General features: G+C 39.5%; 3 protein-coding genes across 3 annotated transcripts; 2 read left to right on the top strand and 1 right to left on the bottom strand.

Annotated features, from left to right (window-relative positions):
* The first annotated feature begins 6,664 nt into the window (after positions 1 to 6,664).
* LOC120560831 (protein FAM240B) lies at positions 6,665 to 14,388 on the top strand. Its single transcript, XM_039803701.1, has 3 exons — positions 6,665 to 6,927; positions 9,126 to 9,247; positions 14,102 to 14,388. Exons 2-3 carry the CDS (start codon positions 9,126 to 9,128, stop codon positions 14,244 to 14,246), a joined length of 267 nt encoding a protein of 88 aa, XP_039659635.1. The 5' UTR covers positions 6,665 to 6,927; the 3' UTR covers positions 14,247 to 14,388.
* Positions 14,389 to 15,691: 1,303 nt separating this feature from the next.
* Positions 15,692 to 20,221, bottom strand: nudt18 (nudix (nucleoside diphosphate linked moiety X)-type motif 18). Its single transcript, XM_039803124.1, has 6 exons — positions 20,066 to 20,221; positions 19,026 to 19,198; positions 18,784 to 18,894; positions 18,456 to 18,654; positions 17,699 to 17,956; positions 15,692 to 17,017 (listed from the first exon to the last, which is right to left on the bottom strand). The coding sequence occupies exons 1-6, from the start codon at positions 20,133 to 20,135 to the stop codon at positions 16,635 to 16,637; spliced, it is 1,194 nt and encodes a 397-aa protein (XP_039659058.1). The 5' UTR covers positions 20,136 to 20,221; the 3' UTR covers positions 15,692 to 16,634.
* A 714-nt stretch (positions 20,222 to 20,935) lies between these two features.
* sdhaf1 (succinate dehydrogenase complex assembly factor 1) lies at positions 20,936 to 22,806 on the top strand. Its single transcript, XM_039803700.1, has 2 exons — positions 20,936 to 21,125; positions 21,695 to 22,806. The coding sequence occupies exon 2, from the start codon at positions 22,149 to 22,151 to the stop codon at positions 22,395 to 22,397; it is 249 nt and encodes an 82-aa protein (XP_039659634.1). The 5' UTR covers positions 20,936 to 21,125; positions 21,695 to 22,148; the 3' UTR covers positions 22,398 to 22,806.
* The last annotated feature ends 4,508 nt before the right edge of the window (positions 22,807 to 27,314 follow it).

Raw genomic sequence — 27,314 nt, 5'->3', positions numbered from 1 at the left:
TAAAAGAAAATACTCAAGTACAGTGCAAGTACTTGTTAGTACAAAGTTGTACAGTGCTTGAGTAAATGTACTTACTGTAGTTGCATTCCACCACTGCAAAGGGTTTTGATGTATCTATTACTAGAGCAGAGTGACAACACAAAAGAAGAGCAACACGTGTGTAGTTTACTGTATCTCTCCTCTCATATGTTGATTCATCCATTTTCTTTATTCATCTTTAAGGATTGCATCGTTATATGCCTTGATATGTTATATTTCCATATCTTAACATACTGGTATACTGTTAATGGCAGGGCGAATGCTGGCTGTTACTGTTATCTTCCAGATCCACCAGAGGTCTCTGCTGAGTCTCTGAAGTCATCTCACCAGCATGAGGGATTGGCCCAAATAAAAGCTTATGGTGCCTCCAGTGGTGGAAAGTAACTAGTAGGCTGCATTTACTCAAGTACTGTACTTAAGCACAGTTTTGAGGTACTTGTTCTTGTACTATCTTAAGTTTTTCTGCTACTTTATACATCTACTCCACTAAATCTTTAAGGTAAATATTGTACTTTTTACTGTACTACATTTATTTAATTGCTATACTTACTTTGAGTTTACTCACAAAACATGAGATCGACTTATTAAATCTGATGTATTGTTACAGATTGAAGGCCCCACAGACTCTCTCAGGTGTTTTCAGTTATGTGGTTGATTAGACCAATCAGGTTGAAGCTCTGCTTGGATTTATGTGAGGTCATCATGTACTTATGTGTCAGCAGGAATTGGAAAAATGTGTCCATGCATTTATCTTTAGTAGACTCGGCTACTGTAACGGTGTCTTTAGGTCTCCCTACAAAATTGATCAGACAGCTGCAGCTGATTGAGAACGCTGCTGCTGGAGTCCTCACCAACACCAAGAAAGTGGATCACATCACTCCAGTTGTGAAGTCTGAGAAGAACTGATTCCAAAACACTACTGTTGGTTTATGAAGCACTGAATGGGTTAGGGCCAAAAGTACATGTCTGATCTACTGCTATATTATGAACCATCCAGACTCTTCAGGTCGTCACTGCACTGTAACTTTTATTATTGTATTTAATTTTTGGATTATAGCTTGTTTTTACTTTCTATTCTTTTTAGAAAGTAAAAGTTTTGTCCTTTTACTGTTTTTAATTGTTCATTAATGTTCTACTTAAAGCACTTTAAATTGACTTTTTGCAAAAAGTTGCTATATAAATAGTTGCCTTGCCTTATAAGAATAATTGTAAAAATCTAACAGAAGAGCCTGTGAATTCCTGGAAAAAATGTTTTATCTTGTTGAACATGATAATAACTTGGGTGTTATTCTATAAATGATTATCTTGTGTGCATATGATAAAATATATATAAATATCATCTTTCAGGAACCTTTAGGGCTCCATAACTAAACATTCTAAAAGGGACCATTTTGCATATTGAGTACTTTTGATTTTGATAGTTAAAGTACATTTTAAAACATATTTTTATTCTCCTCTGCTGGATAAATAAAGTTATTTACATGTTTACACAATCTTTATGTTCCTTGATTTGGTATGTTTACATATGAATGAATAATTTAATGAATTAAGTAATGACATTTTTAATATTGTGTCCTGCACATACTATAGCTATGCCTAGAATAGCAGCTCTCAGCTGTGACACTAAATATCTTTGGCTTTTATAAACAAGATGTAACTTGATTCAGGATGTCTGTACAATGTGCACATACTATATGTCCTTCATTTTGGTTTTGATAGAATATTTTTGAGCCACATTGCTTTAAACTTCAATAACATCACAAATTATTCCAGTTGATATATCCGTCTCCTCTGAAGCTCTTTTGTCTGTAGAGAACTGTGTGATATATTCCACAAGTCTTCTCTTCTGTCTTGATACTGCCCCCTGTGCTACCTTCCAGACCCACCAGAGGCCTCTACCTGCCTTCCTGAGAGCTGAGTCTCTACACCTACCTGCAATTGTCTTATCAGCACGAATGAAATAAGAGTTTCTCTGCTTCAGTTTCACACTCATCACTTTGACTTCCTGTCTGAGCTTTTTGTCTTTGCTCTTCTTCAGTTAATATTCAGTGTTTTGCTGTATGTTTGGTTTCTGCCTGTTGGCCTAAGAAGCTTACTGTCTGATACAGTAGTGGAAGGAAATAAGTACATTTGCTCAAGTACTGCACCTAAGTACAATTTTGAGGTACTTTACGCGAACTGCTGATTTGATTTTACACACAAAACATCTGATTAACTTATTAAATTCACATGAACAGTGGTCTCCTGAGTCCAAAAGTCCTGTGTTGTTGATCAATCCATCAACAAAATACTCCAACTGTAATTGAGAATTCAGTTTAGTTGTATGGGAACCTTGAAGGCTCCATAATTCAACACTGTGAAAGGGGCCAGTTTGCAAAGTGTCCACTGCTACTTTTGATACTTTACAACATTAATCAGTGAGCTTCCTGTTGTTCAGTGTGGTTGTTTTAAGAGTCACATACCAGCAGCCGTGTGACAGACGGCTGTTTGTATTTGTGCGTGTGTGTGTGTGTGTATTAGCTTCACACCCTGGGGCAGCATCATATCACACCCCTAGAGGGTTGAAATGTCAAACATGTTATTACCCAACTGACACACACACACGCTCTCTCGTAAAGTGTGTTCTGAAGTTCATGACATAATTGTAAAAGCAGATCACTTTCTGTTTCTACACACATGCCGTACCTTCATGGTCTACAGGATATATATACACACACACACACACACACACACACACACACGCACACACACGCGCACAAACCCAACACGTGTGTGTTATTTTTCTTTAATGATTCAGGATGTAACAGCTGTCAGGGAGCAGACTGAGTGCTGACTGTGTGTGTGTGTGTGTGTGTGTGTGTGTGTGTGTGTGTGTGTGTCATCACTCTTGTGCTCTTGTCACATAGTTTTCATCAGCAGTTTGAACAGTTGACATGGAAATCTAAACATTCACATTTGAATTTTTTTCATTCGTGTGTACAGACAATAAGAATAGAAACAATCACATCACATGAAGATCATGTGATGTGACTGAAAGATCAGAAAAGAACAGTTACAAAACAGACCTTGAGGTGCACTAAACCAATATTAAAGTGTTGGATTATCTTCAAGTTTCACCTCTCTGCAGGCTGATTTTCATAGAAATTAACTGTAATCAATGTAAAAACTGATGGAAAATCATCAGCAGTGATATTAAAAGCACATAATTTGCCGTTGATGGCCTTAAACACGGTATAGTCCTTTAAAGAGTGATGAGAGGTCTGCAGTTAGTGGGATGTCTTCAGCTCGTTCTGTGGTTTCTGTAAACTTTAACGAGCGGCTTGTATTCACAGCTGAGACTCCACACTGATGCTAAAGCTAAACTCACTGTCTGACTCCAAATTAAAGGAGTCATCCACAGACTCTGACACTCTCATAACTCTCAGACTCATTGTGGACGGCTTAAGAATAAATTAAAAAAAGGATCCAAATCGATGCAGCAGGGACCCAAGATATCATCTTTTTTATTTCACACATTTTTCTTCCTTGTCAAAAACTTGCGTCAACATAACCCAGAATGCAACTCTCCCTTTGACAGCTGTGTATGAGATTGGCGTGTGTTATGCCAGGAGCAGCCGTAGCCTAGAGCAGAGATAAGCAGCGGACTACAGAGGTCTCACTTCTTTCCAACTGCACACCTCCAGATTTTTTTAAATTTTCAAACTCATGGTCCTCAACCAACACTGACTCAAGTGAAACTTGGGGACATTTGTCAGACAACTGTCTCCTGACACTGTCCTGCTCTGTGGCCCGGGGTATTTCAGACTTTTGTTGTTAATTTGACTTCATTTAGAGACTGTGTGACAGTTTTTCTTTAGTTTCTAGAGGATTTGGTGTTTTTAGGTTTTCTGTTCCTTGTTTCATTCATTGTGTTTGAGTTTTCTGTGCCCCTGTACCCCCACCAGTACGTCTTCTGTTGTACACTGGTTTTGTATCTACCCGCTCCAGCCTGCCTTTAGCTGAAGCTCAGTTCTCTTAAATTGCATCCACGGTTCCTTCATTTGCTTTCCTTCATGGGAAATCATGGGAAGAGAGAGGGAACTAGGAAACATGTTTTAGAGGGAGGAGACCTGGGCTGCCTGCATCTCGTAACCCTTAAATTGCCTCCTCAACTCCTCCACTTGCTTCCCTTCCTCGCGTCTTAGTCCCTCCCACCGAGGAGGAAAAGGTGAGACACGAGGAAATCATGGGAGAAGAGAGGCAATGTGTTTTAGAGTGATGAGACGTCCTTTCCTTTGAAGCGTCACATGAATTCGTCAGCTGTATTTGCGGAGTTAGCAACTCCTTCAGCTGCACGGTTTCCGGGAAGACTGCTCTCATGTATTCTCGCATATAGCGCTTTGATGATCCCTCCTCGATGCTCGCTCCGCGGTCCTCGGGGCAGAAATAAGAGCTTTGAGACAGCCTTCACCGAGGAGGGACGGAACAACTTCCAGTTCAGCCGAGGACCGAGGAGTCAAATGGTTATGAGATGTAGCCATCCTTTCCTCTGAAGCGTCACGTGAATTTGTCAGCTGTATGGGCGGAGTTAGCAAAGGCTTTCAGCTTCACGGCTTCCAGGTAGGCTGCTTTCGTGTATCCTGGCTAATAGCTCCTTAATCCTTGATCCTCGGCAGGCATAATAGCTTTGAGATGACCTTCAGGAATGAGGGCCAGAACAACTTCCAGTTCAAGTGAGGAGCTATCAAATAAGAGAAGTGAGATTCAGCTTTTATGTTCCCAGTCCTCGTTGTCTTGTTACCACTGTCATGATCCTGGGTTTTGTTTAGTTTCCTGTTTTATTTTGTAAAATAATAAAATAATATTTGCTCATATTATGCTCATTTTTAGGTTCATAATTGTATTTAGAGGTTGTACCAGAATAGGTTTATGTGGTTTAATTTTCAAAAAAACATATTTTGGTTGTACTGCACATTGCTGCAGCTCCTCTTTTCACCCTGTGTTGAGCTCTCTGTTTTAGCTACAGAGTGAGGCATCTCACTTCTGTTCCATCTTTGTTGGGATTCACACATGCGCAGTAGCTAGGTAAGCACTGCTAGCTAGTCAGTTGCAGAGTATGAGGGCGTGCCATGCTAGCAGGTAGGCAGTTAGAGCATTATAACGTGTGTTACAAAGTGACGAGCATTCATCACAGAAGTAAAGGCTGGACTACAATCGTAGCTGGTGTCGGGGAGCTCTGTAGCAGCTTAAACAGCTAGCAACTGCCACTCTGTAGCACGGGGCTCTGTAGCCGATGTTATGTGACCAGTCAGTGGTCTCCTAGTTTTCATCTATCATACGTTTTAGGGTGCATAACTTTTCGTACATTATCCTACGAACCCATTCATGAGAATGCGTTGATCTCCAGATGTGTTGATTTTGAAGGTTTGTGATAAACTAAAGGATAGAGTGTTCCTTTATGCTGTGAGATAATTCCCCTATACTTCTTTAGCTAAATTAAGTCTTTAAAAACCCTCTTGGTATTGCTTGAAAAAGCATTGTCACAAAAGTGAAGAGTTGACATTTTAGAGATACGTGGTTCTCACAGGACAGCTAAGCTATAAAACATTATAATCTTATAGAAGATAATGCATTGCTGTAGATTAAACTACCCAACAGTATATAAAGGAGTTAAAATTAGCACAACCTTAAACATCTACAGCAGTAAAATACAACATACACATTAATGCAGCAGTAATATTAATGCACAAACATCAGATATAATGGGAAACACTGACAGGAAGCATTTTACTGCACAATCAATGCTTTTACCTTAAATACTTTAAGTACATTTTGATGAAATGGAGCTCAGCGTAAATTCTTGCAGGAAGACTTCTAAACGTAAACACATTTCTAAAACTGAACAGCTGTTAGAGGCGCTCACTTGTATTTGACCAATCAGAAGCGGCCTTGAATATCACGAGCCAATCACAGCATGACATTCCTGTTTTAAACCTGTCTCTCTCTGCTGCTCAGTTGTCATTTCAGGCTAAGAGCAACCCTCCTCCTCCCCTTGCTCCTCCGGTCTTCATCTTGCACGGCTCCTGGTTCCTCCTCCGGCAAGACTGCCATCGGCTCCTCGGTTCGGTATTCGGGTTCCTCACACCACCATCAGTGTCTAGACTCCATCGGTGGATCAGCTTCTGGCTTTCTAACCCACTAAATAAACATATAATTTAAGTCTTTGGAGTCTAATCTCCAAAGACTGTCCATGTCATATCATGCATTCGTACAATAAATCTTTGCATATCTGCAACGAAGTCTCTCCTGATTGAAATACTTTTACTTCGATAAGCTTTTCACTGCAGGATTTATACTTTTAGTGGAGTAGTTTAACAGTGTGGTATTAGTACTTTTACTGCAGTAAAACATCTGAATGTTTCTTCTACCACAGCTCCATTGTGTCAGTAGTCCTTACAAACTACTTCATACTACTTTATAAATACTACGAGCTGCTTCATCGGCCAATCAGAAGTGAGACTTGAACCAAGTCAGGAAATAAAAAACTGCTTCTATAAATAAGTTAATTCACACCTCTGAGCTCTCCCTCCATCCTCCTCCTGTCTCTCTCTCCATCACTCCTTCACATTTCTCTCACTCCCTGTGTGTCCCTGAAGACCAGTTAGATTCCAGTACCGTGAGCTCACTGGGAGAGAGATGGGCAAGAGAGCATCAGACAGAACAGAGAGAGAGGAAAACATGAATATGTTTACTGACAAATTGACAGGCTGACGGGAGTTTCACATGTAAAACATTTTTTTGTTGAGTGGGGAGGGACACACACACCCACACACGCACACACTAATATAAACAGCATTCTGTCATAACCCACCCTGTGAGGCTGGCGGACGCTCAGTTGAAGCTCTGAAGGTTTGTGTGTTTTTTTGTCAGTAAGTCAAAATTATTTCATATCAAATGTCATTATCTTTTAGTGTTTGGAGGTTATTTATTTATTCAAAGAAATGTATTTACTCTGTTGTTGTGATGTAGTTATTGGTTTCTTTTTAGTCAATAACTTCATAACGTCCATAACAGCTCTAAGTATGAAACTAATTAGAAGAATTATAACTTTTTATAGTCTAGCGTCGGTTACAGTTCAATCTGCAGCTGTGCGGAGGTATTATGTTTGGATGGATTTAATGGCACATTAGTGAGATTCAGGTTTGTTGGAGAGTTTTGTATGACCATCATTTCTGATAATTTAACTACGTGTGAAATAATGCAAAACTGTTTTGAAAAGTAAAGAAGGTAAGAATAGTAGCAACATTGTAATATCATTAGTATCAGTGGTGGAAAGTAACTCAAATGTACTTATCTACTGTAGAGTAGTACAATTTTGAGGTACTTAATGTGATTACTTTTTTTTTTCATTTTCTTGTATGTTTAATTTCAAAAAACCAAAGTAGCTAAAATTAGCTGGCTAATAATAAAATACAGTTATATATATTATGATATGTACGCAGTGAAAGGGGTTAATCTGCCCAATGAATACTTTTTATTTAATATACTTTAAGAACAATTTAATGCTAATACATCTCTACAATTTTGAATGTAGTAATTTTACTTGTAATGGTGTGGTATATCGAATTTCACGCACTATGCAAGTAAGTACATATAAAAAATGTACTGCTTGCTAGTGTACTAATGGAAGTGCACGGCTTGAGACACACTTTTACTTTAGTAGTGGATCTGAGTACTTCATCACCTCTCGTATTATTGGTAGTACTACAGTAGTATTATCATAATCTCAGTACAATAAAGCTTTGCAGTTAACTGCATGTTAAAGTGCAACTAAACACCAGCTGAAGGTCTTATAGGGTGCAGTCAGTACTGTAGGGAATTGTGTCTAAAATAATGCCCTATAAGACCTTTCAAATCTGACTCCGATTTTTTTATTCCCGCGCCTTTTTTCATCAGACTTAAGTATACCAGAACACAAGGATCAATCTGAGACGAAGAGTTCAGTTAAGCAAGTTTACTAAAGTCCAGCATTTAAATTACAACACACGTGTGGATTCACAAAATGAAATCTCTGTCAAATTATGAACACCGTCTAGCCCAAATCCTCATCTCTTATCCTCTTTGCTTAAATCCTCTCCTCTCTCCGAAATATTTTTTTCTGCTCTTACACACAAACACACACAACGCATGCTCAAAAGCTCATACATGTTTAAAAGGAAGAGAATCCTGACATCCTTGGATACGTACATGTAAATAAAATTATATAGTAAACACAGAGGCACACATACTGATAGCCACAGACACACACACACACACACACAGTTCTTTTTTACTAACGGTGTGGCCAATGATCTGACCCCATTCCTTATAAGGCCTGTCTGGTGCCACTTATTCTGAGCTGTAGGATAAGAACACACACACAAAAGCCTTCCCCTACACTTTCCTGGACAAGTCTATACATGGTGCAAGGAATACATCTTTAATACTGAAAATAACACATCTAGATTATAGAAATATTTCTACAGTACTCTGTGACATCACTGTTTACAGATGCAACAGACTTTAACCCTGTGGGCAGTGGAACAAAGCCATTCAGCTCGGTGTGAAGTTACTTTTTAATTAGTCTCTCAGTGCTAGACCTATCTCCACAGCGCTGTGGAGTAAGGTATGGCTACACCACAGATACATTCTAGGATAGGAGGAAAAGAAACGCTCTGGGTTGTTTGCATTTCTTTAATCCAATCACAATTGTCTTGGGCGGCGCTGAGCTCCGGACGCAGCGGCGGTGGCTACCAATCGGTCCCAAAACTATTTTTTTACCGAACCACCACAGAACCAAGCAGGTCTCCTTTGTTGCACAATCCAAATTTTGTTCATAACTTGCCATTTTCAGCGTGTGGCTTGCTAGCTCAATGTTTGTTGTTGTTTACCGAAGCGAACAGAGTTTGAGAAGGGTAACACACAGAGCGGAAGGTGAGGGGCAAAGCCTGACATCCGGCGCATGAGCCACGTGCCAGGTGTCAGGCTTTGTCCTGGAAATGTACTTCCATTGATCCAGACTGCTCTTTAATCAAAGCATCAGTACAATTAGTGTTGTGTTGTTGCAGATGAACTTGGCTCTGGTCCACGACAGACTGCATATTAAGACGTTCTGGGAGAAGAAGATTAACACTGAATGTCAACATGTTGAGAGCGAAGAGCAGAGAAAGAACAAGAGCGCGCTGGAAAAGTAAGAAACAACTCAGTTACACGCAGTTATACAACCTACTGTAAACAACCTCCAACTGTAATTGTCTCAATGTAGTAAAGTAGTAATAGTAAAAGAAAAAATACTCATAATGCTGGGCCCCGTGATTGCTTTACTGTTATATAAAGTGTTGTTACTGATGTGTTCATGTGTGATTAGCGACTAGATTAGTGTAAACGGCATTGTGATCCGATCACTCAAACAACTTACCGAGGTGGTTTGGGATGCATTTGACCAAATATTTTTTGTAGTGTAAACGGTCGGTAACGTGTCCTGATGCGGCCCCCGACAAGGACATAACAGGAAAATTGTTGGATTATGCTGACAGCGATATCTCCCACCTAAAGGCTAACCACCTAGTGCACACCTACAAGCTCACCTCCCATGCTTTGATCCAGAAGGAGAACCTATTCTGGGCAAAGTGTCTCTTTCCTGAAGATCTATGGAGGTCCTTGAATGTGGCACCTGTGATCAAGCTGAATGTGGTTTGAGATGTCTTGGACACGTGGCCGCCTGGCAAATAGACACATCTAAAAACAGACACTCTCATTACAAACAGCCTCTCGTCTCTCAGCGAGCTGGAGGACATACCAGGACAAACACTCGACCCTGCAGATAGTCTGGTTGTTAAAAGGTCTCGGTAATGATGAGCAGAAACCTGAACTCACCTCGTAAACCCGTAGACTGACAGAAAATACACAACCTTCAATCGTTTTATAATCACATATATTTATTATAAGATGTTTCAACTATTGTCACACAGAACATGCAGAGCATACAAAGTCAATGCAGAGACCTGAATAGATGCAAATTCACACCGGACCATCATTCACGTGATGCTGTGTTGCAAAATCTTATCAGCGTTTAGATTCTCCTGCTGTAGGTGCTTCTCACATAGCTTAAATTGCCTCCTCGACTCCTCCACTTGCCTCCCTTCGTCATCGGAGGAGAGAGGCAACGAGAAAATGTGTTTTAGAGACTTCCTTTCCTCTGAAGCATCACGTGAATTTGTCAGTTGTTTGGGCAGAGTTAGCAACTCCTTCAGTTGCACAGCTTCCAGGAAGGCTGCTCTCATGTATCCTCGGCTATAGCTCGATGCTTGCTCCTTGGTCTTCGGGCCAGAAATAAGAGCTTTGAGACGGCCTTCACCAAGGAGGGACGGAACAACTTCCGGTTCAGCCGAGGACCGAGGAGTCGATGACCTATCAAATAAGGGTGATGAGATTCAGCCCTGCTGTCCAACATTGTTGAATTGTTAAATTGAGGAAACAATTATTGTAGCCATGTGGGCAGGGGGAAATCACAGAGTTGTGTGCTCTTCCGGATGACGTTAGTAACCTAGAAGAGTCAGTGTTTGGTTTTCCGAAGTATCTGGGACTTCCACAACAGGTAAAAAGCAGCAATAGTGGTTATTTCGACCATGGTTGATTACGGAAAGAAATGTCAGAAACATTAAGCCCTTCCTCCTCTCCAGCGCTCCAAGTGCAGGTAATACAAGGTGAAAATTCGCTTTGCATTTGATGTTAACACATAAGTTTGATCAATTAGCCTGCCTTCTAATACAATCATGAATGGAGAGGGCAGAGTGCTCATTGCACCTTGATCTCCTAAAGTCCATTATGATTTCCTTGGTTTAGGAAGTGTTTAAGTCCAGGTTATTTTGAAGACATCAGTTTGTCAAGTGCTGAACCTCCTCTATGTAGGCTGCCTCATTGTTGTTAGATATCAGGCCTACTATGGTGGGTGTCGAGCGAATTTGACAATGGTGTTATTGGGGTATATGTTGGGGTATATGGTAAATATGGAATAAAGGAGGGGGCTGAGGACGTAGCCCTGGGGTGTGCCTGTGTTGAGTATGAGGGTGGATGATGAATGCTTCCCCATCCATACATTCTGTGGTCTGTTACTGAGGAAGTCCAAGATCCACATGCACAGTGAACTGCCCAGGCCAAGGTTACTAATTTTTTTGTACCAGTTTCTGGGGAATGACAGTATTAAAAGAGGAGCTAAAATCCACAAACAGCGACCTTACATAGGTTTTGTCACTGTCTAAGTGTGTGAGGGCTGTGTAAAGGGCTGTGATGATAGCATCCTCTGTTGATCTCTTTGCTTTGTATGCAAACTGTTGTTGGTCATGACCAGCAGGGATGCCAGATTTGATGTGAGAGAGGATGAGTCTCTCAAAGCACTTGGTGATAACTGGTGTTAATGCAACCGGGCGGTAATCATTGAGGCACTTAACTGTGTTCTTCTTCGGCACTGGGATTGTTGTAGCTGATTTCATGCAAGTGGGGACTGCAAAATGGTGGTAAAAACCTCTGTTAGCTGGACTACGCAGTCCTTAAGGATTCTTCCGGTGACACCGTCTGGGCCAGGTGCCTTCCTCGGGTTAACATGCAGGGCAGACCTGACCTGATGTTGGAGAGGGCAGAGGGTCATCCTTCCCTGGTAGTGCTGGCTGGGTGCAGATCGTCCTGCTCCGTTGGTCAAAACAGGAGAAGAACTGGTTCAGCGTGTCAGGAAGCATACTATCTGTGGTGTCTGTGTCTGTGAAAGTGTCCTTGTAGCCAGTAAGAGTTTTAATTCCCTGCCACATTTCTTTGGAGTTGTTAGTGGAAAAGCGTTCCTCTATTTGCTGTTTGTACTTGCGCTTGGCCTCTTTGATGCCTTGTCTCAAATTATATCAAGCCTCTTTGTAGGTCTGCAGGTTCCTGGATCTGAAGGCCACAACTCCTGATTTGAGTAGATATTACAAATTAAATGTGAGCAAAAAATGTATATGTAATACATGAATTAATAGTTTCTTACCATTAACCCAACATTTACTTTCGTCCACCATGCTTCTGCGTAATATGACGTCAACTCCACAAATAGTGAACAATTTCACTGACTTTCTGAGTCTTTACTCCGATTTAAGAGGGCTTTCCCGTGAATTTTCCCAGTCGGAACTAATTTGTTGTCCCAAAGTTTCCCTCTTTATTCCGGTTCCCTGTCTACTCCAACTGTGCCTTGTCTTGTGATTAGCTCCTAGTATATGTCTGTTCTTTGAATTTTTTGTCTGTGTGTTTGTTGTTATTTCCAGTGTTGCTAATTGTGTTCAGCCTTGTCTTAGTTTGTTATACTTGTGGGAGACTAAGCTCCTGTTCCTGTATCCTACCTGTTGCTGTCCTGTCTGCTTTTGGGTCCAAACCCACACACACCAGATCCACCCATCTCTAGCACAGTTTATTTATTAGCCATTCTATCTGCACCCCCACAGGTTCTTCTTCTGTCATCCCGTCATTACATTATGATGGGATTATCAGGCGTATGTATACATCCTCCTATTAAACCTTCACCTCTTTGCATTACACCAGCTATTAGCCCTATCCCTCCTAACTCCAGTCTTCTCCTCCTCTACCCCCACTTAACCTCACACCCACCACCTCAACCCTTCACACCTAATCCCCCTGCTATCCATTACACTGTACCCCTAATCCCCCACCTATCAATACCATGTATCTCCTAATCCCCCAGCTATCTATTACAATGTAACACCCAACTCCACAACTATCTGAACCCCGGTCATTTTATTCCATCTCTTTTGGGCAGTTTTCCATACTGTCAGACATTTTACAGACAAAACAAATAATCTGCATGAATCCTCCCTTCCACTGTGTCTGTCTTCAGATGTCTTGGTCAAACTCAAGAGACAATTGGTTTACAGCGGAGGGTGGTCAGCTCACCTGGGCTCTTAGTGTTCATATTTTTCTCCCAATTTCAGCCCTCCATCCTAAAAAGCATGCTTTACAAAAAACTTCTCCAGAGTTTATCGTTTGAGGGGGGAAAAGATTTTGCAATCCGGTGACAGTGAGGCAGTAAAATTGAGAAGAGATTCAGGCTTTTTTTTTTGTTCAGGGGTTTCAAGTGTGGGCAGAGACCAAAGCTACCTGGAAACCCCCCTGTGGACACTAGTCACTCTTACATTTAAACTGCTTTTAGAAAATGAGTCTTAGTCTATAAAAGCTGTTTACTTTTGTTTTGTTTAATAAATTCAAACTAAAGTCAATCAATGCTTTTACTTTTTAGTAGATAGTCTGAGGACTCTATGGTCTGTCTGTCTGTTTTTGTGTCTGCCTCTGTTGAGGTCAGGTGGCTTATCAGCAGCTAAAAGGACAAATGGAATAATCCAGAAAACTCGACAGGAAGGTGACGAAGACACAGTGAGGACAGCTGACAGTGAGGGTTAGGTTACACAGTGTGTCTGTAGTCTCTTTGTCTTTTGTCTACACGTTTGCAATTTTTATCTCCTGCACGCATGCTTACACGCAGAGTGATGGTGTGTATTTGATTGATCGTGAAATAAAAGAGTGAAGTGAAACGCTGATGTGACAGTGATAATACCACAGCTGTCACCAAGATACCAGATCTGCCTTGACTAATAAAGGGCCTGACACACCAAGCAGACGGCCAACAACTAGTGGCGACGAAGGCCAACTGTGGCGTCACCTCTCGTTGCCGCACGTCGCCTTTGTCTTGGCCAAAATATTTAAATAGAACAATTGTTTTAGATGTGATACTGAAACACTACGAGGACCAATATGCTGCAAAGATCTAAAACTCTGAGGACCGAAAACACTGCGAGGACAGAAACACTTTGAGAACCTAAAACACTGAGGACAGAAACGCTGAAAGAACCTAAAACACTGCAAGGATTGAAACACTGCGAGGAAAGAAACACCTTATTTTGACTCACCTTCTTTGTGTTTCTGCAGGCTGTTAAATAAAAGGTATACAACATCTGTGTTTGAAGCTGCTGAACATAAGTAAAGAAAACCTTCCTGTGTGTGTTTCCAGGCTGAGGGCGGAATGGCTGGTACGCCTGGAAAACAGAACCAAACACCTGAAGAACCTCGACAAGTACGCCAGGAAGGTCAAGGTGGAGAAGTCTGCCGACCAGACAGGAGCTCAAACAAACGGGGATGAAGAAGATAAACTGTGACTTCATAATATTAAGAGCAATAAAGTGACTTTTTGGCAAATAAGAACTTTGATTCTTTTGTATTGAAGTCTGTAGAATTTAGTCTTTTGTTTGCCAGAATTTGGATATTGTGTGCACATAATAAAAATAAGGTTAAAAATCAGACAAGATGATAAACTTTATTGTGATGACACAACAGAACACACAAACAGGGCCATAGACAGGATATTATAAATACTGAGATCACAATTTTGAATTCCTTCACACCACAAAACCTTCCTGACAAATGTTTAACATGATGTTCATTCGTTTAATAGTTCAGTTATATTTTCTGTAAATCAGTCGTTCCCACAGTGGGTGCCTTGATTGATCACATCATTGTTCATTTTTGTGTGTTTTTAAAGCAACTACAGGAAATTCTGTGTTCATTTTGACAAAATTGGTTTCCATGAGCACCACCACCACATTAAGATCTTAAAGGAACACGCTGACTTATTGGGACTTTAGCTTATTCACCGTAACCCCCAGAGTTAGAAAAGTCGATACATACCCGTCTCATATCCGTGCGTGTTGTAACTCTGTCTGACGCACCCAGCACTAGCTAAGCCTAGCACAGATCCTGGAGGTAACCGGTTCCGAATAAGTGACAAAATAACACCAACATGTTCCTGTTTACATGTTGTGATTTGTATAGTCACAGGGTGTACAAATAACAAGGTCACTATGCTTTTACTACCTAGTAATTGTTGACTCTATTACTCCAACTCTGAGCGAACTCCAGGCGAACTCTCTGCTCCTCACCACAGGGCTTCAGGTGCTGCTAGCATATCACTCCGCCCAAGTAGCAGAAGTAGCAGCGCTTCGCCTTTCTGAGAAATATGTATGTATAGTTTGTATACGGTTAGAAGCCGGCTGTGTCTCATATGACCTTGTTATTTGTACACCCTGTGACTATACAAATCACAACATGTAAAGAGGAACATGTTGGCGTTATTTTGTCACTTATTGGGAGCAGTAGGCTAGATGGAACTGGTTACCTCCAGGATCTGTGCTAGGCTTAGCTAGCGCTGGGGGCGTCAGACGGAGATGAGAAGGCCATGTATGGACTTGTCTAACTCTGGGGGTTACAGTGAATAAGCTAAAGTCCCAATAATGGAAGTGAGTGAAAGAAAGACGCAACCATAAATACAATTTTTCTTTTTTTAAAGAGATGTTTGCTGGATGCATAGCGTTTAAGTAATGTATCTAATTTGTGGCTCTGTAAGATTAATAATTGTAATATGATGATGGTGAATTTGATTTAGCCACCAATGTAAATTCATATATTGTTGTAAATAACGTCTTACAATGTATTTCATAAATAAAATACCTTTTACATACCTGAAATGAATTCTATGCATCTGTTGAATGGCCGACCGAAGATTGACTATTGTTTTCGATGGTGTTCTGTCCCTGTCCCTTTCAGCTTTTTTTTTTTTATTATGCGGAGCATTCTTTTCTTTTTTCTCTTTGCTGATCCTGCCACGGTATCAGCCATAACAATAAAATATAACATCAAAAATAAAAATCTCCTCCTCCTTCCTTTTAATTGGCTAATGTACAACTTACTGCCAAAGTTTGCTTGGCAGATAAAAACAAGACAGGTTCTGGCTGCTTGTGGAAGACAGATATCCATCCACTGCGGTACTTCGCCTTAACAAACATGAGTGTGATGTGCCTCTCCCTCATCTCTGAAAACAATAAAACCACCTGTCAATGGATTCCCACCTGCAGCTTGTTCTCTCTCCACATCAACAGCAGCCTCTGGTCATATTAAAATACCTTCAACCTGTTTTGTTTGTGGTTAAACAAAGATAAGCTAATTTTAATTTTAAAGACAGTTAAAGAAATACATTAAACATATTTGCCTATTTAAATGTATTGATTATTTTAACTTATATGTATCTGTAAATCTGTAGAGCACCTATTGGCTTTTATTCTGAGTGATTGAGAATGGGCCAATATTGTTTAACCATATATAATATAATATTGCATCTAAAACTGTTAAAACCGATAAGCATCTGTTTAATATATGCATGTTATATTGGGGGTTGGGTATATAATATATGAAACAAAAAGAATAAGTGTATTTCCCAAAATATTGAAGTATTAATTTAAAGCGTATTAATTTAAAGCGTATTAATTTAAAGCGTTTTTTTTCACTCTAAAGAAAGTTTAGAATCTTTCTTATGGAATCAATCAGATATAACATAAGTATTTTATTGTTCTGTTGACATTAAAACTCTTCAATCCAACTGATAAATTAAATAAGACATTTACTTTCAGAATAAAATCTCCTTTAAGAAAAGCCAACAGTGTTCTTAACACAATAAGAGTCCTCTTGGGGAATGATACAGTGATATAATGTGGTCAGTACAGGCTGTGCATAGGTAAAATGGAGGTGTTTTTGGTCTTCTCCAGCAGTTTCTCTTTCAGTGTTTGTTTCTGGACTTCGTGCCAGACGTATCGAGGGTTTTCTACAGGTGGAGGCTGTCCCGTCCCCGTCCACTCTACCTTTTCTCCGTCCTCATTGCGTTGGACGTGGTCAGGGACCAGCGCCACCAGCGTGTTGAAGCACACGCCGTCTGTCTTCCCATGCTGACGCCCGTTGTGCTGCAGGCTGAAGACGCCCAGCGTGTTGACGTCTTGGTCATAATATGCTGACGGCATGGCTTCCTGCACCACCATGTTGGCCGCCCACGTCACCGCGTGAGTCTTTACCGCCGCCGCCGTGGGAAGGTGGAGCACCGGGGCTGCAGGACAGAGAGGGTTATGTAGTGTGGGACAAAAAAACTGATTTGTCTGGAAGATGAGCAAAAAACTTCTAATAAAACTTCATAGGTTTGGTACTAATAACTAACTAACTAATTACAGAATACTTTTTGCAGTATCTTACTTAAAATATAATCATATTTTTAATTAAACAAAAGTTCTCAAATATTAAATGTTGTCTAACAAGCCTGAGCCTACAGGCCTCAGACATGTGAGGGTGTATTTACGTCATATTGAAGTTATTGTAATTAGGATTCTAATAAGTGTTTTAACAAATACTACAATAAAAGGTCCCTATAAGTTGTTTAGTATATTATCTGTGACTTCTCTGACAAAAGTGAAATGGGAACAACATAAACTTGGTAGAAATAATGTAAGTAGTAAGTAAAAAAGCTTTTATGAAGAATTAGGGGAAAGTAGAGCCACAGACAGAAGGACCAACGGCTAATAATCGTTAAAATCTTAATGGAAAACTGACATATAACTTGAGACGACAACTGTTTTTTGTATTTCTTTTGGCAATAAAGAGTTAAGTGGAAAAAAGAAACTTGACTTGGAAGACACTTCAACAACTGATTTTCATCAGTAGCTCAGGCAGTGAAAATCAACCGGAAACCTGAAGGTAATTAGTTTTTTATTTTATTTTATGAGCAATCAGTTACCTTTGATAAGCAGGACCCAGATCTGTTCCTTAGCGTTGGTGAAGACCAGGACAAGTCTCTGCACCACGTGACGGCAGCTCAGGTCTACAGGTAACGTGACAGGATGGCAGGGATCCTGACGGTACCTGAAAGCATCACAGCAGCCAGAGTCAGGGTCAGTATTCAATATATAAAAATGTGTGGGTTTGGTAAGAACAGTCAGAGATTTAGTGAAACCCTCTTGTTCTCTCTCATCCCCAGATGTTTCAGAGGGATATCAGTTTCATCAATATGTGTTCAGGACATCTTTAATCTAGCAGAGTCCACTTGGGCCCCCCCCAAAAACAAAAAAAGGGGGGCCCCCGCCCCCAGAAAAAGAGGGGGGGGGGCGGCGCCGGGGAGGCCTGAAGAGACTCCTGATCTGCTGCTGACAGACCTTAAAAAAAAAAAAAAAAAAAAAAAAAAAAAAAAAAAAAAAAAAAAAAAAAAAAAAAAAAAAAAAAAAAAAAAAAAAAAAAAAAAAAAAAAAAAAAAATTTTAACTCATAAACATAAACAGAGAAGGTTAATTTCATTAATACATTATACATTTAAAAAAAAACAAAAACAAAAAAAAAAAAAAAAAAAAAAAAAAAAACTTATAGATTTAAATAAAAAAAAAATTTATTGTATGTATGTTTTAAGACACATAAAAAAAAATGTAAAAATCCAGAATCTATGAATATGTCAATATTTCTAAAGTTTCTGTGCAACACAGTTTCAGGTTTTTTAATGGAGGCCGACAGTGTCATGCTCAGTTTGGTTAATTATGTTCATGAGGGTCCTCATAAGAACAGAAGTACAAACGTGCGTGTAGGCTCTGTGTGACCTCTGACCTGTGACTTTAGCAAGGAAGTTAAAGCGGATCCACTGCGGTCCCTGCTCCTGGATCAGTAGCAAGGTGATTGGCTCACAGTCAAACCCCGCCTCCTCCTTCACCTGCAGACAAACAAGAACGGTAACTCAGGTAACCCGGACAAGTGTGTGTGTGTGTTTATGTGTGTTGTGTGTGTGTGTGTGTGTGTGTGTGTGTGTGTGTTTGTGTGTGTGTGCGTGTGTGTGTCTCACCTCCCTCCTCAGCGCCTCCTCCAGGCTCTCCCCCACCTCCACCCTCCCGGCAGGCAGGTACCACTGCTTATAACAGTCCGGCTTTGCCTCCTGCACCATCAGCACCTCCTCCTGATGGACAACACACACGCACACACACACACACACGCACGCGCACGCACACACACACACGTTTTTATAGACCCAACAATTAATGAAATAATAATGCAAATAATTGGCAGATAAATTGATAATGAGGTAACCTTCTCATTGAAGATGACAGCGCAGACAATGTAGGTGACGGTCTTCCTCAGAGTCGCCGGTTTGCTCTGCTCCAGGCCCACGTCACAGGCGGTTACCTCTGACCCCTGACCACTTAGCAGCCTCTCCACCTGCTCCTCCACCTGCTGCCACCCCTTCTCCGTCACCTCCATGTCTGCAGGTACATGGGAAAATAAATACGCTTCTCAGAATCTCAAAATGTACGCATAACATCTCAAAATGTTTTATTACACTAAAGTAACAGAAAGCAAACAAAAGTGTTTTAATAGTGATTTATTGTAAATATATAATTAGATGATTATTACAGTTTTTGATTTCATACTGAGCTTTTGCAGGGTGGTTTTCATTTATTTGTTGGGGTTCATTATTTACAGTAGGATGGTTTGGTGGTGCACAATAACATGGACATATCTACAACTGAATCCAACCTTTATGAAGTATATAATGTTCAGTTTTTATTTACGCTGTGTCACAGAGAAGATGAGAAGATTTATTTTGTAGGTTGCAGTTATGTGTTCTGTAGAATGTTCCTATAGGAGTGGTGGAAGTACTTAATGAATTATTATTTTTACCTGAGATATTAAAGAGACAAATGCCATGATGTAAGTATGAAAAATCTTCTCTATTTCCAGAGCTTAATAAGCAGATATTAGTATTATAATATTAGTTAACGGTCAGTATTCCTACAGTTAACACTCGTTAATATCATTTTACTAGACAGATTGCTGAGAAAAGTACATTTTTCTATTTTAAATACATGTGATGTAACCACAGTGCTATGAAAAGCTTTTTTAGACACAATTAAAAGATTTGACAATAAATAAATGCTAAATCCGTGTATTATTTTTGTTGATAACTAGCCTGACATGCAGATTCAGCTTTAGTCAGTGTGCTCTGACAGAAGCTAATATTAGCTTTGTCGTTAGGAAAATCTGTTTTCCACTTTTGTCAAACTTCCCACCCGAAAAAGATAGATATTGTAAAATCACTCCGACAAATTAACATAAATAAAAGCACGAACCGTGTGTAATTAACGACCGTGTTAAGTTTCCATTTCCACTGTGCTGGCTGCTGCTGCTCTGTTTTGACATTTGACACCTTCAAGCTGACCTGGAAATAAAAATCTTCAGGTTCGGGAATTTCAAAATAAAGGCGATGTTGAATATGGGTTCTGGACAAGGGGGTAAGCGAGCATCCGCAAAGCGTAGGCATACCTCCTATGGAGACATTTGCATGATGCTAACAAGCCATAACCTGCCGTTAGCAGTCCATTGACTGCCATTCATTTTATTGACAGCGAATAACTCTGAAGAAAATCTGTCCATTGTTTATTTCTAAAGAAACACAACAATGTATAAAAGGCTCCATTACCTTGTATCTCACGTTATGGCTCAGTAGCAGCCGTTTTTGTACAAATAGGCTAACGATTATGTCATGACCACGCAATACTAAATACGGAGTAAATGCAGGGTTATGTTGGAGGTAATTGACATGACATCAGAGGTGTCTGTCAGGAGCTTGTCAGTGTCCTCGTTCAGCTTCAATCGTTGACTTAAATTTGAAAAACCAGTTGGCACACTGTAATAAACCTGGAGCTCTGGAGCAAGAGTCACTTACTTTATGATTTAAATAAATTAAATAAACAAGGCATTTATTTTAATCTTAAGTCAGTCAGGAGCAGCGAGATGTTTCTCTCAAACATTAGTCATGGAACAGGTAAATATATACCTACACACACTCAGTGGTAATCTATATTTAAAATAAAAACAAATAGTTAGCAGGGTTTTAAAATTGTTAACCAAATCTACTTTTTATAGCCTTTGTAATATTTCCTGCTCCCAAATTAGTATTTTATTGTGAAATTGTAATTTTTGTTTTCCGTTAGCTTCACCGTGGTTTTGTAACGCGTAGTAAGGTCACACAGAGGCTGTTTACATCAGCTAATACAGCTGATTATACAGCGTGCAGGTTATACTTTTACATGTCAGTTGATTAACTTACTGGTGATTTACTAACGGGACCAGTTTAACCAGAGGAAATGGGTTGAATTGGTAAACATTTGTTAAACCAGTATATAACGGGTAAGTTAATCTTACCTGAATTTGTTTGTATTATTCTCCTAGTTCAGCTAACTAATTTGCAGATTAATCGATTGTTAAAATAATTATTTATTTTAGCCCCACTTATATTGCATATTTAGTTTTCACCCTTTCTTCAACTATTGCCATTTAGTCAATATTCCATCCAAATGTTAAACTAATTTAGAAAATCATCAAAAGAAAACATGAATGAATGTTTTTTTCCATCCACTAACGTTACTGTTGTGTGAATATTAGAGTACTTTATTAATCCCAGCGGAAAATCGTACTGTTACAGCAGTTTAGAGCAAAAAAGACAAAGTGCAATACTTACCAACAATAGCTTAAATACGTACGATTTATTTTTCTACATACATGTACTGCTGTGCAATGGTAGACAAATAAACCCTAGTGATGTGGACACAGTGCAAGTAGTGCACAATTAAATGCAAGTAGCCTACTGTAAAGTTGTAGTATTATTTAATTGGTTGTGGGGCAGATTCTTTGGCCAACATTTTTTTTTTGTACTGTAGTTGTGACATCACCTTAACTCAGTGTGTTTACTCCCATAGTCAAACATCAGATCCTGCATCAGTTCAACACCTGAACTCCTCAGACGACTTCTCAGCCAATCAGAGCACCTTGTTCACCCCCTTACCTCAGAAAGCCTGTATAAAGACCAGAGCCGAAAAACTCACCAAAAATACCGTAGTGTCAGGGTCCTCAGCGTTTAATCTGTAGCTCCAGCTTTAAACTGATGACCCATTCAGGGTTCAACATCACATTAATGTAATCATAAATGTGCCCTCAGACTGACACGAGAAGAAGCTCAGTGATGTGCTGAGAGCTGAACTTTCCCATTCACTTCAATACAGTCAGAGTTTGATCACAGCAGCATCATTAGAGGACATTAAAGGAACATCATTAGAGGAACTGCAGCTGAATATACTCCAGTACCGGAGTCATCGTGTCCTTCTAGCTCTCTGCTGACCTGGTTTCTGATCTTTGGTCTGGTGAGTTAGTCCGATGGCGCGGCACAGTAAGCTGCAGAAGCAGGTCCTTGCTCTGTACCGGCAGTTTCTGCGGGCCGGTCAGGACAAACCAGGCTTCATCCCCCGAATCCGTGACGAGTTCAGAGTGAATGCTTGCATCAAGAAGACGGACGTGATGCACATTGAGTATCTGTACAGGCGAGGACAGAGACAGCTGGAGCAGCTGAGGGACGTAAACACCAAACAGCTAGGCTCTTTCTCCAAACCTGCAGAGAAGAGCTGACCTCTGACTTGCTGTATGTCTGTGGCTGTTAATGCCACAACAAATACTTGGTTACGACCAAACTGTAATGCTGAGATGCTGAAGTCCAATAGGCAAGCAAATGCTCAGTATGGAGAAAAGATGTGATGCGATTTATCATAAAATACTTTTTTTGGATGTTAAATATGCAAAATGTTGTCTGACTGTTTAGACTCATGAACATGAATGAACTTACTTTGACACACTAGATGATAATTATAATAATACACTCAGTGATTTGGATAAAACTATGATGTGGAAAAGATTAATGCATTCTGCATGTTAAAGAGATAGTTTGGATTTTTTGAAGTAGGGTCAGGGTGCAAAATTAACGTTTTTGTCCAGTGGCCAAATGGCTAATGAATATTAAAATTTTACCATCCACTCAATAGATTATAATTGTTTTTTTTATTTGTTGGCTGGTAAGTGAAGCAATTCTACTATCCACTTGCATATTTACCAGTATTTTGCTGATAAATGGTGCAATTTTAGAATGTTGTGCCCTGAGTGGGGTTGTATAAGGTATTATCCATAGTCAGTGGATTACCTACAGTAGATGGTGGTCGGCACGCCCCCAGTTTGGAGAAGATCTTGGAGTACCGACATGAAAGCTGAGAAATGGACTGGAATTCATACTATTATACTTTTAACTTCAGTACAAAATAGAATATTTTCAAAGACCAGTATTGTTACTTTTACTGGAGCAAAAGACATATGAGTACTTCTTCCACCACTGTTTTTACTGAAGTAAAGGATGTACATGGTGTGACCGCTGGGCGGCAGCAGCCAGTCTGAATAACTGACTGACACCAACGAAGAAGAAGGGATGGGAAGGGATGTAAACAGGAAGTGAGATACAGTAGCTGAATGATATATATGTCAATGTAAATGACAGAAGACTCGTTTTTCGGTATATTTCTGTGAAAATAGCGAATTTTGCTTCTATTAGCGGTTACAGATGAAGTTTTAAGGGTTCGCTTTCATCACAACTGTCCGCTGTTTTGAGTTTTTGTCGTTTATTCGTCAGTTTTTTCCGTCATGGCAGGTTCAGTGAACTCAGGAGGAGAAATGACAAACGCTCAGTTATTTCAGCAGGTGAGAAACACTGTGCTCAAGTACAATTTTGAGGTGCTTTTTACTGAGTATTTTGAGAATTTGCTGTATCTTATACTTATACTGTACTCCACTACATCTCAGAAGGAAATCGTGTACTTTTTAATGCACTCCATTTTTCTGACAGCTTTAGTTACTTTTACAGATTCAGATTTTAAAAACAAAATATAATCAACTTATAAATAATCATGTAGTATTATAGATTAAACTACAGTGTATATAAAGTAATTCAAATGAGCTCCATCTTTACCAGTTGCAATATTAAAGTGATAAACACATTAATGCATCAATAATTATAATCCGATAATATATATTATTCTGAAATGGACCGTACTTTATATATGCTGTATTTAGATTTTGTTTGTGTAACTTATATACCTGGATCAAATCAAACCCTTCTCTGAGATCCACCCTACATGTAGGAGATCAATGTAAACAGCCATCTATGAAAGAAGGGAACACATCCACCTTTAACTTGATCATTAAGTTAACAAATAACGAAGTTTGTTTTAGAGTGATTTAGGCTTCTTTTAAACTGGCTATTAGGACATTTATAGTATTTACAGTAGTGAATTAGTGTTAAACACAAGTAGAAGGGAAAAGGGTGGAGCCAAATCAACAAAACACAGCACCAATCTACTCTGAGAAAAGAAAGACGAACTGCTCTGACTGAACCCAAAATAAAACACAGATGGCAGCATTTACCTCTAAGCTATAGTTGCCCCCCCCCTTATCTCCTCCTCAATAGCTACAGGCTCAGAAATGGCACATCCTAAGGAAAGCTCATTGTGGGACTGGCTCTAGTGGCTGGAATTCTGCACCAAGGCTGAATTTTGGGAAAGAGACTTCAGATATAGTATTAGGGGACCACTAAGGCCTATAGAAAAGCATCCAAAGAGCACCATGTCATGTGACCTTTAATACAAATGTAAAGATTCTCATCTGGTCCTTCTCGCAATTACGGATTACAATCACAATTACAAATCTGTATAAGTTAAAGGTGTATATAGATATTATTTTATTTGTATTTTTTTTTAATCTTGTTTTAATTTTTATTTATCATTCAAGCACTTATTTCCTGTTGCCTTTTTTGACTCTTGAGCTGCTACAAAGCGAATTTACCCTGGTGTATGATCAATAAAGTTCTTATCTTAGTATGTCTTCCTCCCTCCGGCAGATGGCGCTGCTGCGCTGGCTGTCCTCTCAGACTGATGATGACCGGATGATCTTGGCGGCAGTGACTGGCGTCCAGGTCGGCAGAGAGCTGCTGAACCGATTTACTGGCCAGGAGAAAGTGGACGCCTACAAGGTACCTGTCTGAAGCCTGCAGAGGGAACTGCTTCTGGATTAGATACACCAAGTTTTATCTGCAGTATTCTGTAGTCTGAACCGGAAAGGATGCTAAATCAGTCTGTCTCATTCAGGTTAATGTACGGAAGCCCCGAAGTATCTCTTTTTCTTTTTTTTTTAAACAACTTTATTGAAATAAGAGGACATGAGAACAACAGAGACACATACACATCAGTTTCAGAATTATAACATAAATCAGGGGCATTATTATTGCCCGACTCCATCTGCATTCTTTTCTGGGTTTTTCAAATTGAAATGCCCACTCAGCCTTAGCAAAAAGCAGTGAAGGTTTTCACACTAAGCTTATCATTGAGGTTATGTATAATGTAAACGCTAGCACTAACTGAGTCAAGGTTAGCTGTGCTAAATTTGAACATAAAGGCACAGTAGCTAAGCAATGTACTGCTGTGGACGCCAGCCACAATAGTATGGATCCAAAGGTCACCCAATAACACTAACTAACTAACTAACTAACTAACTAACTAACTGATTGAGGCAGCGGTAGACCAGCAAAGTAAAATGACTGTTTTGGCTTTGAAGGGAGCAATATAACGCCTTAATTTCCCCGTCAGAAAGGGCTGTATGACAGGCAAGGTTAAGTGGGAAAATATTCTAAATATAGCCTTAACTGATATTGATCTTTTTAGGTTGTCCTTCTTTTAAGAGTCTAAAATACATTCAGCTGCTGCCCCCCTCCTCAGCAGTACATATTGCTCTCTTCAAAGCCACCAAACTCCCTTGACAAAAAAAACCCAGTTCATTTTACCTCGAAGAACACAGGAGTTGCTGGTCTTCCTCAATTGGTTAGTTTGTTTGTGTTGTTGTGTGACTTTCCGACCCAAACTAACGTGGGTGTCCACAGCGGTACATTGGTTAGCTTCCGTGCCTGTAACGTTACTCCTGTCTGCTTATCCAAACTGGCCATCTATGTAAGTTACTGTAGATAATACACTGACTAATGATACAGTACATGTAGCACAGTCATTATCCAGAAACCTACATAATGGTCACGTGGAAAAATGGTTTTAGAAGGGCTTGGGAAAACAGCATTTGACACTAAAACATATGTACTTTGATCAAAATATGAATATTTGGGTTTGAATACATAAGGAACACTACTGGGAAGCTACATACTGATATAATAACCTGGGTTGTTTTTAACGTCTAATTCATTAGGTGGCTCATTGTGTTTTTGTGTGTGTTCCCTCAGAGAGAGTGCATCCTTAGCATCTCAGAGTTCCTCCGTAAGAACCCGCGAGCCTCGCAGGCCGACATCAACGCCGAAGTGGAGAAAAGAGTTCTGGTTTTCGCCGCTCAAGTCAAAGCTCTGGAGACAGCTTCAATATTCTGAATGAACTGCTCAATGTTTCAATTTTCAATTTATCAAAAATGTAAAAACCTCAATATTGTGGGCACATTTATATCTTCATAGCTGATCTGTATGCTAATAAAAGACTTTATTTTATATTTTACCATATATAAGTGTAATTATTTAGTTTGTTCTTAACTGATTAATCGATCAATACTTTCCATCCAGAGAAGAAGCACTGAGATGGAGCTCTGCAGATTTAAACTGGATTTCATTTGGAAACCTTGTAAAATTCTTGAATTTGTTATCAGGAAGTTGAAACTCTCCTGATGCCTTGATGATTCCTTACAATAAAAGCTTCTGGAAAACAAAGCTTCGTTGTGTTCTTTAGGAAGAGACGTTCGGACCAGGTGTAATAACATGGACTGATTATTAGCTGTGAGTTGTGAGAATCTTGTCGTCCAGATTAAAACCTCCTTCCCCCGTTGATTTGGTCTACATTGAGTTCTTTCTACAAAGCTAACATGGTACCCAGGTGTAACATCACAGTTGTACTGATCTCAGTGTAGTCTACACTATGCATGATTTAATTTTAAAATTCATTTTTAAACTCCAATTTAACAAGTCATTTGTCTATTTTATGGGTCCTAAAATGTTTTTTTCTTATGTGTTGAACATTTTGACCCAACCAACACCTCTCGAACCATTAACAGACGTTTCTCTGGTTAAAAGAAAATGTAATGCTTGCAGCCTTCAGGTGAGACTTTGTCAAGACATGTACCAATGAAACGTGTCAGGGTGTTTCTGGTTTAATTTGAGGGAATTTCCATACTTCTATATATTTGGTGGTTTTCACAACCTTGTGAGAGTTTATATTCTACCCTAAAACATAAACATTAGGTCTTTGTGATTACAGAACTAAGTAAGTGACAGATTCAATTTCAATTTTACAACTTTAAAGATAAAACAAACAGTGATTCATCAGATTTTTCTTTCTTGCAGCTTTGAGAATAATCCAATAAAAAAAGAGAAATTAATAGCCTACATTTTACAGACTTTTTTTTAAAAGATTGGATTGGGAAACACTTCGACTCATAACCTAAGTGATTTTAAAATACTATCTAAAG

The sequence above is a fragment of the Perca fluviatilis genome, chromosome 6 (assembly GCF_010015445.1).
Source record: "Perca fluviatilis chromosome 6, GENO_Pfluv_1.0, whole genome shotgun sequence".
In the NCBI taxonomy this organism is placed as follows: Eukaryota; Metazoa; Chordata; class Actinopteri; order Perciformes; family Percidae; genus Perca; species Perca fluviatilis.
This window is presented reverse-complemented; position numbering and strand designations above follow the sequence as displayed.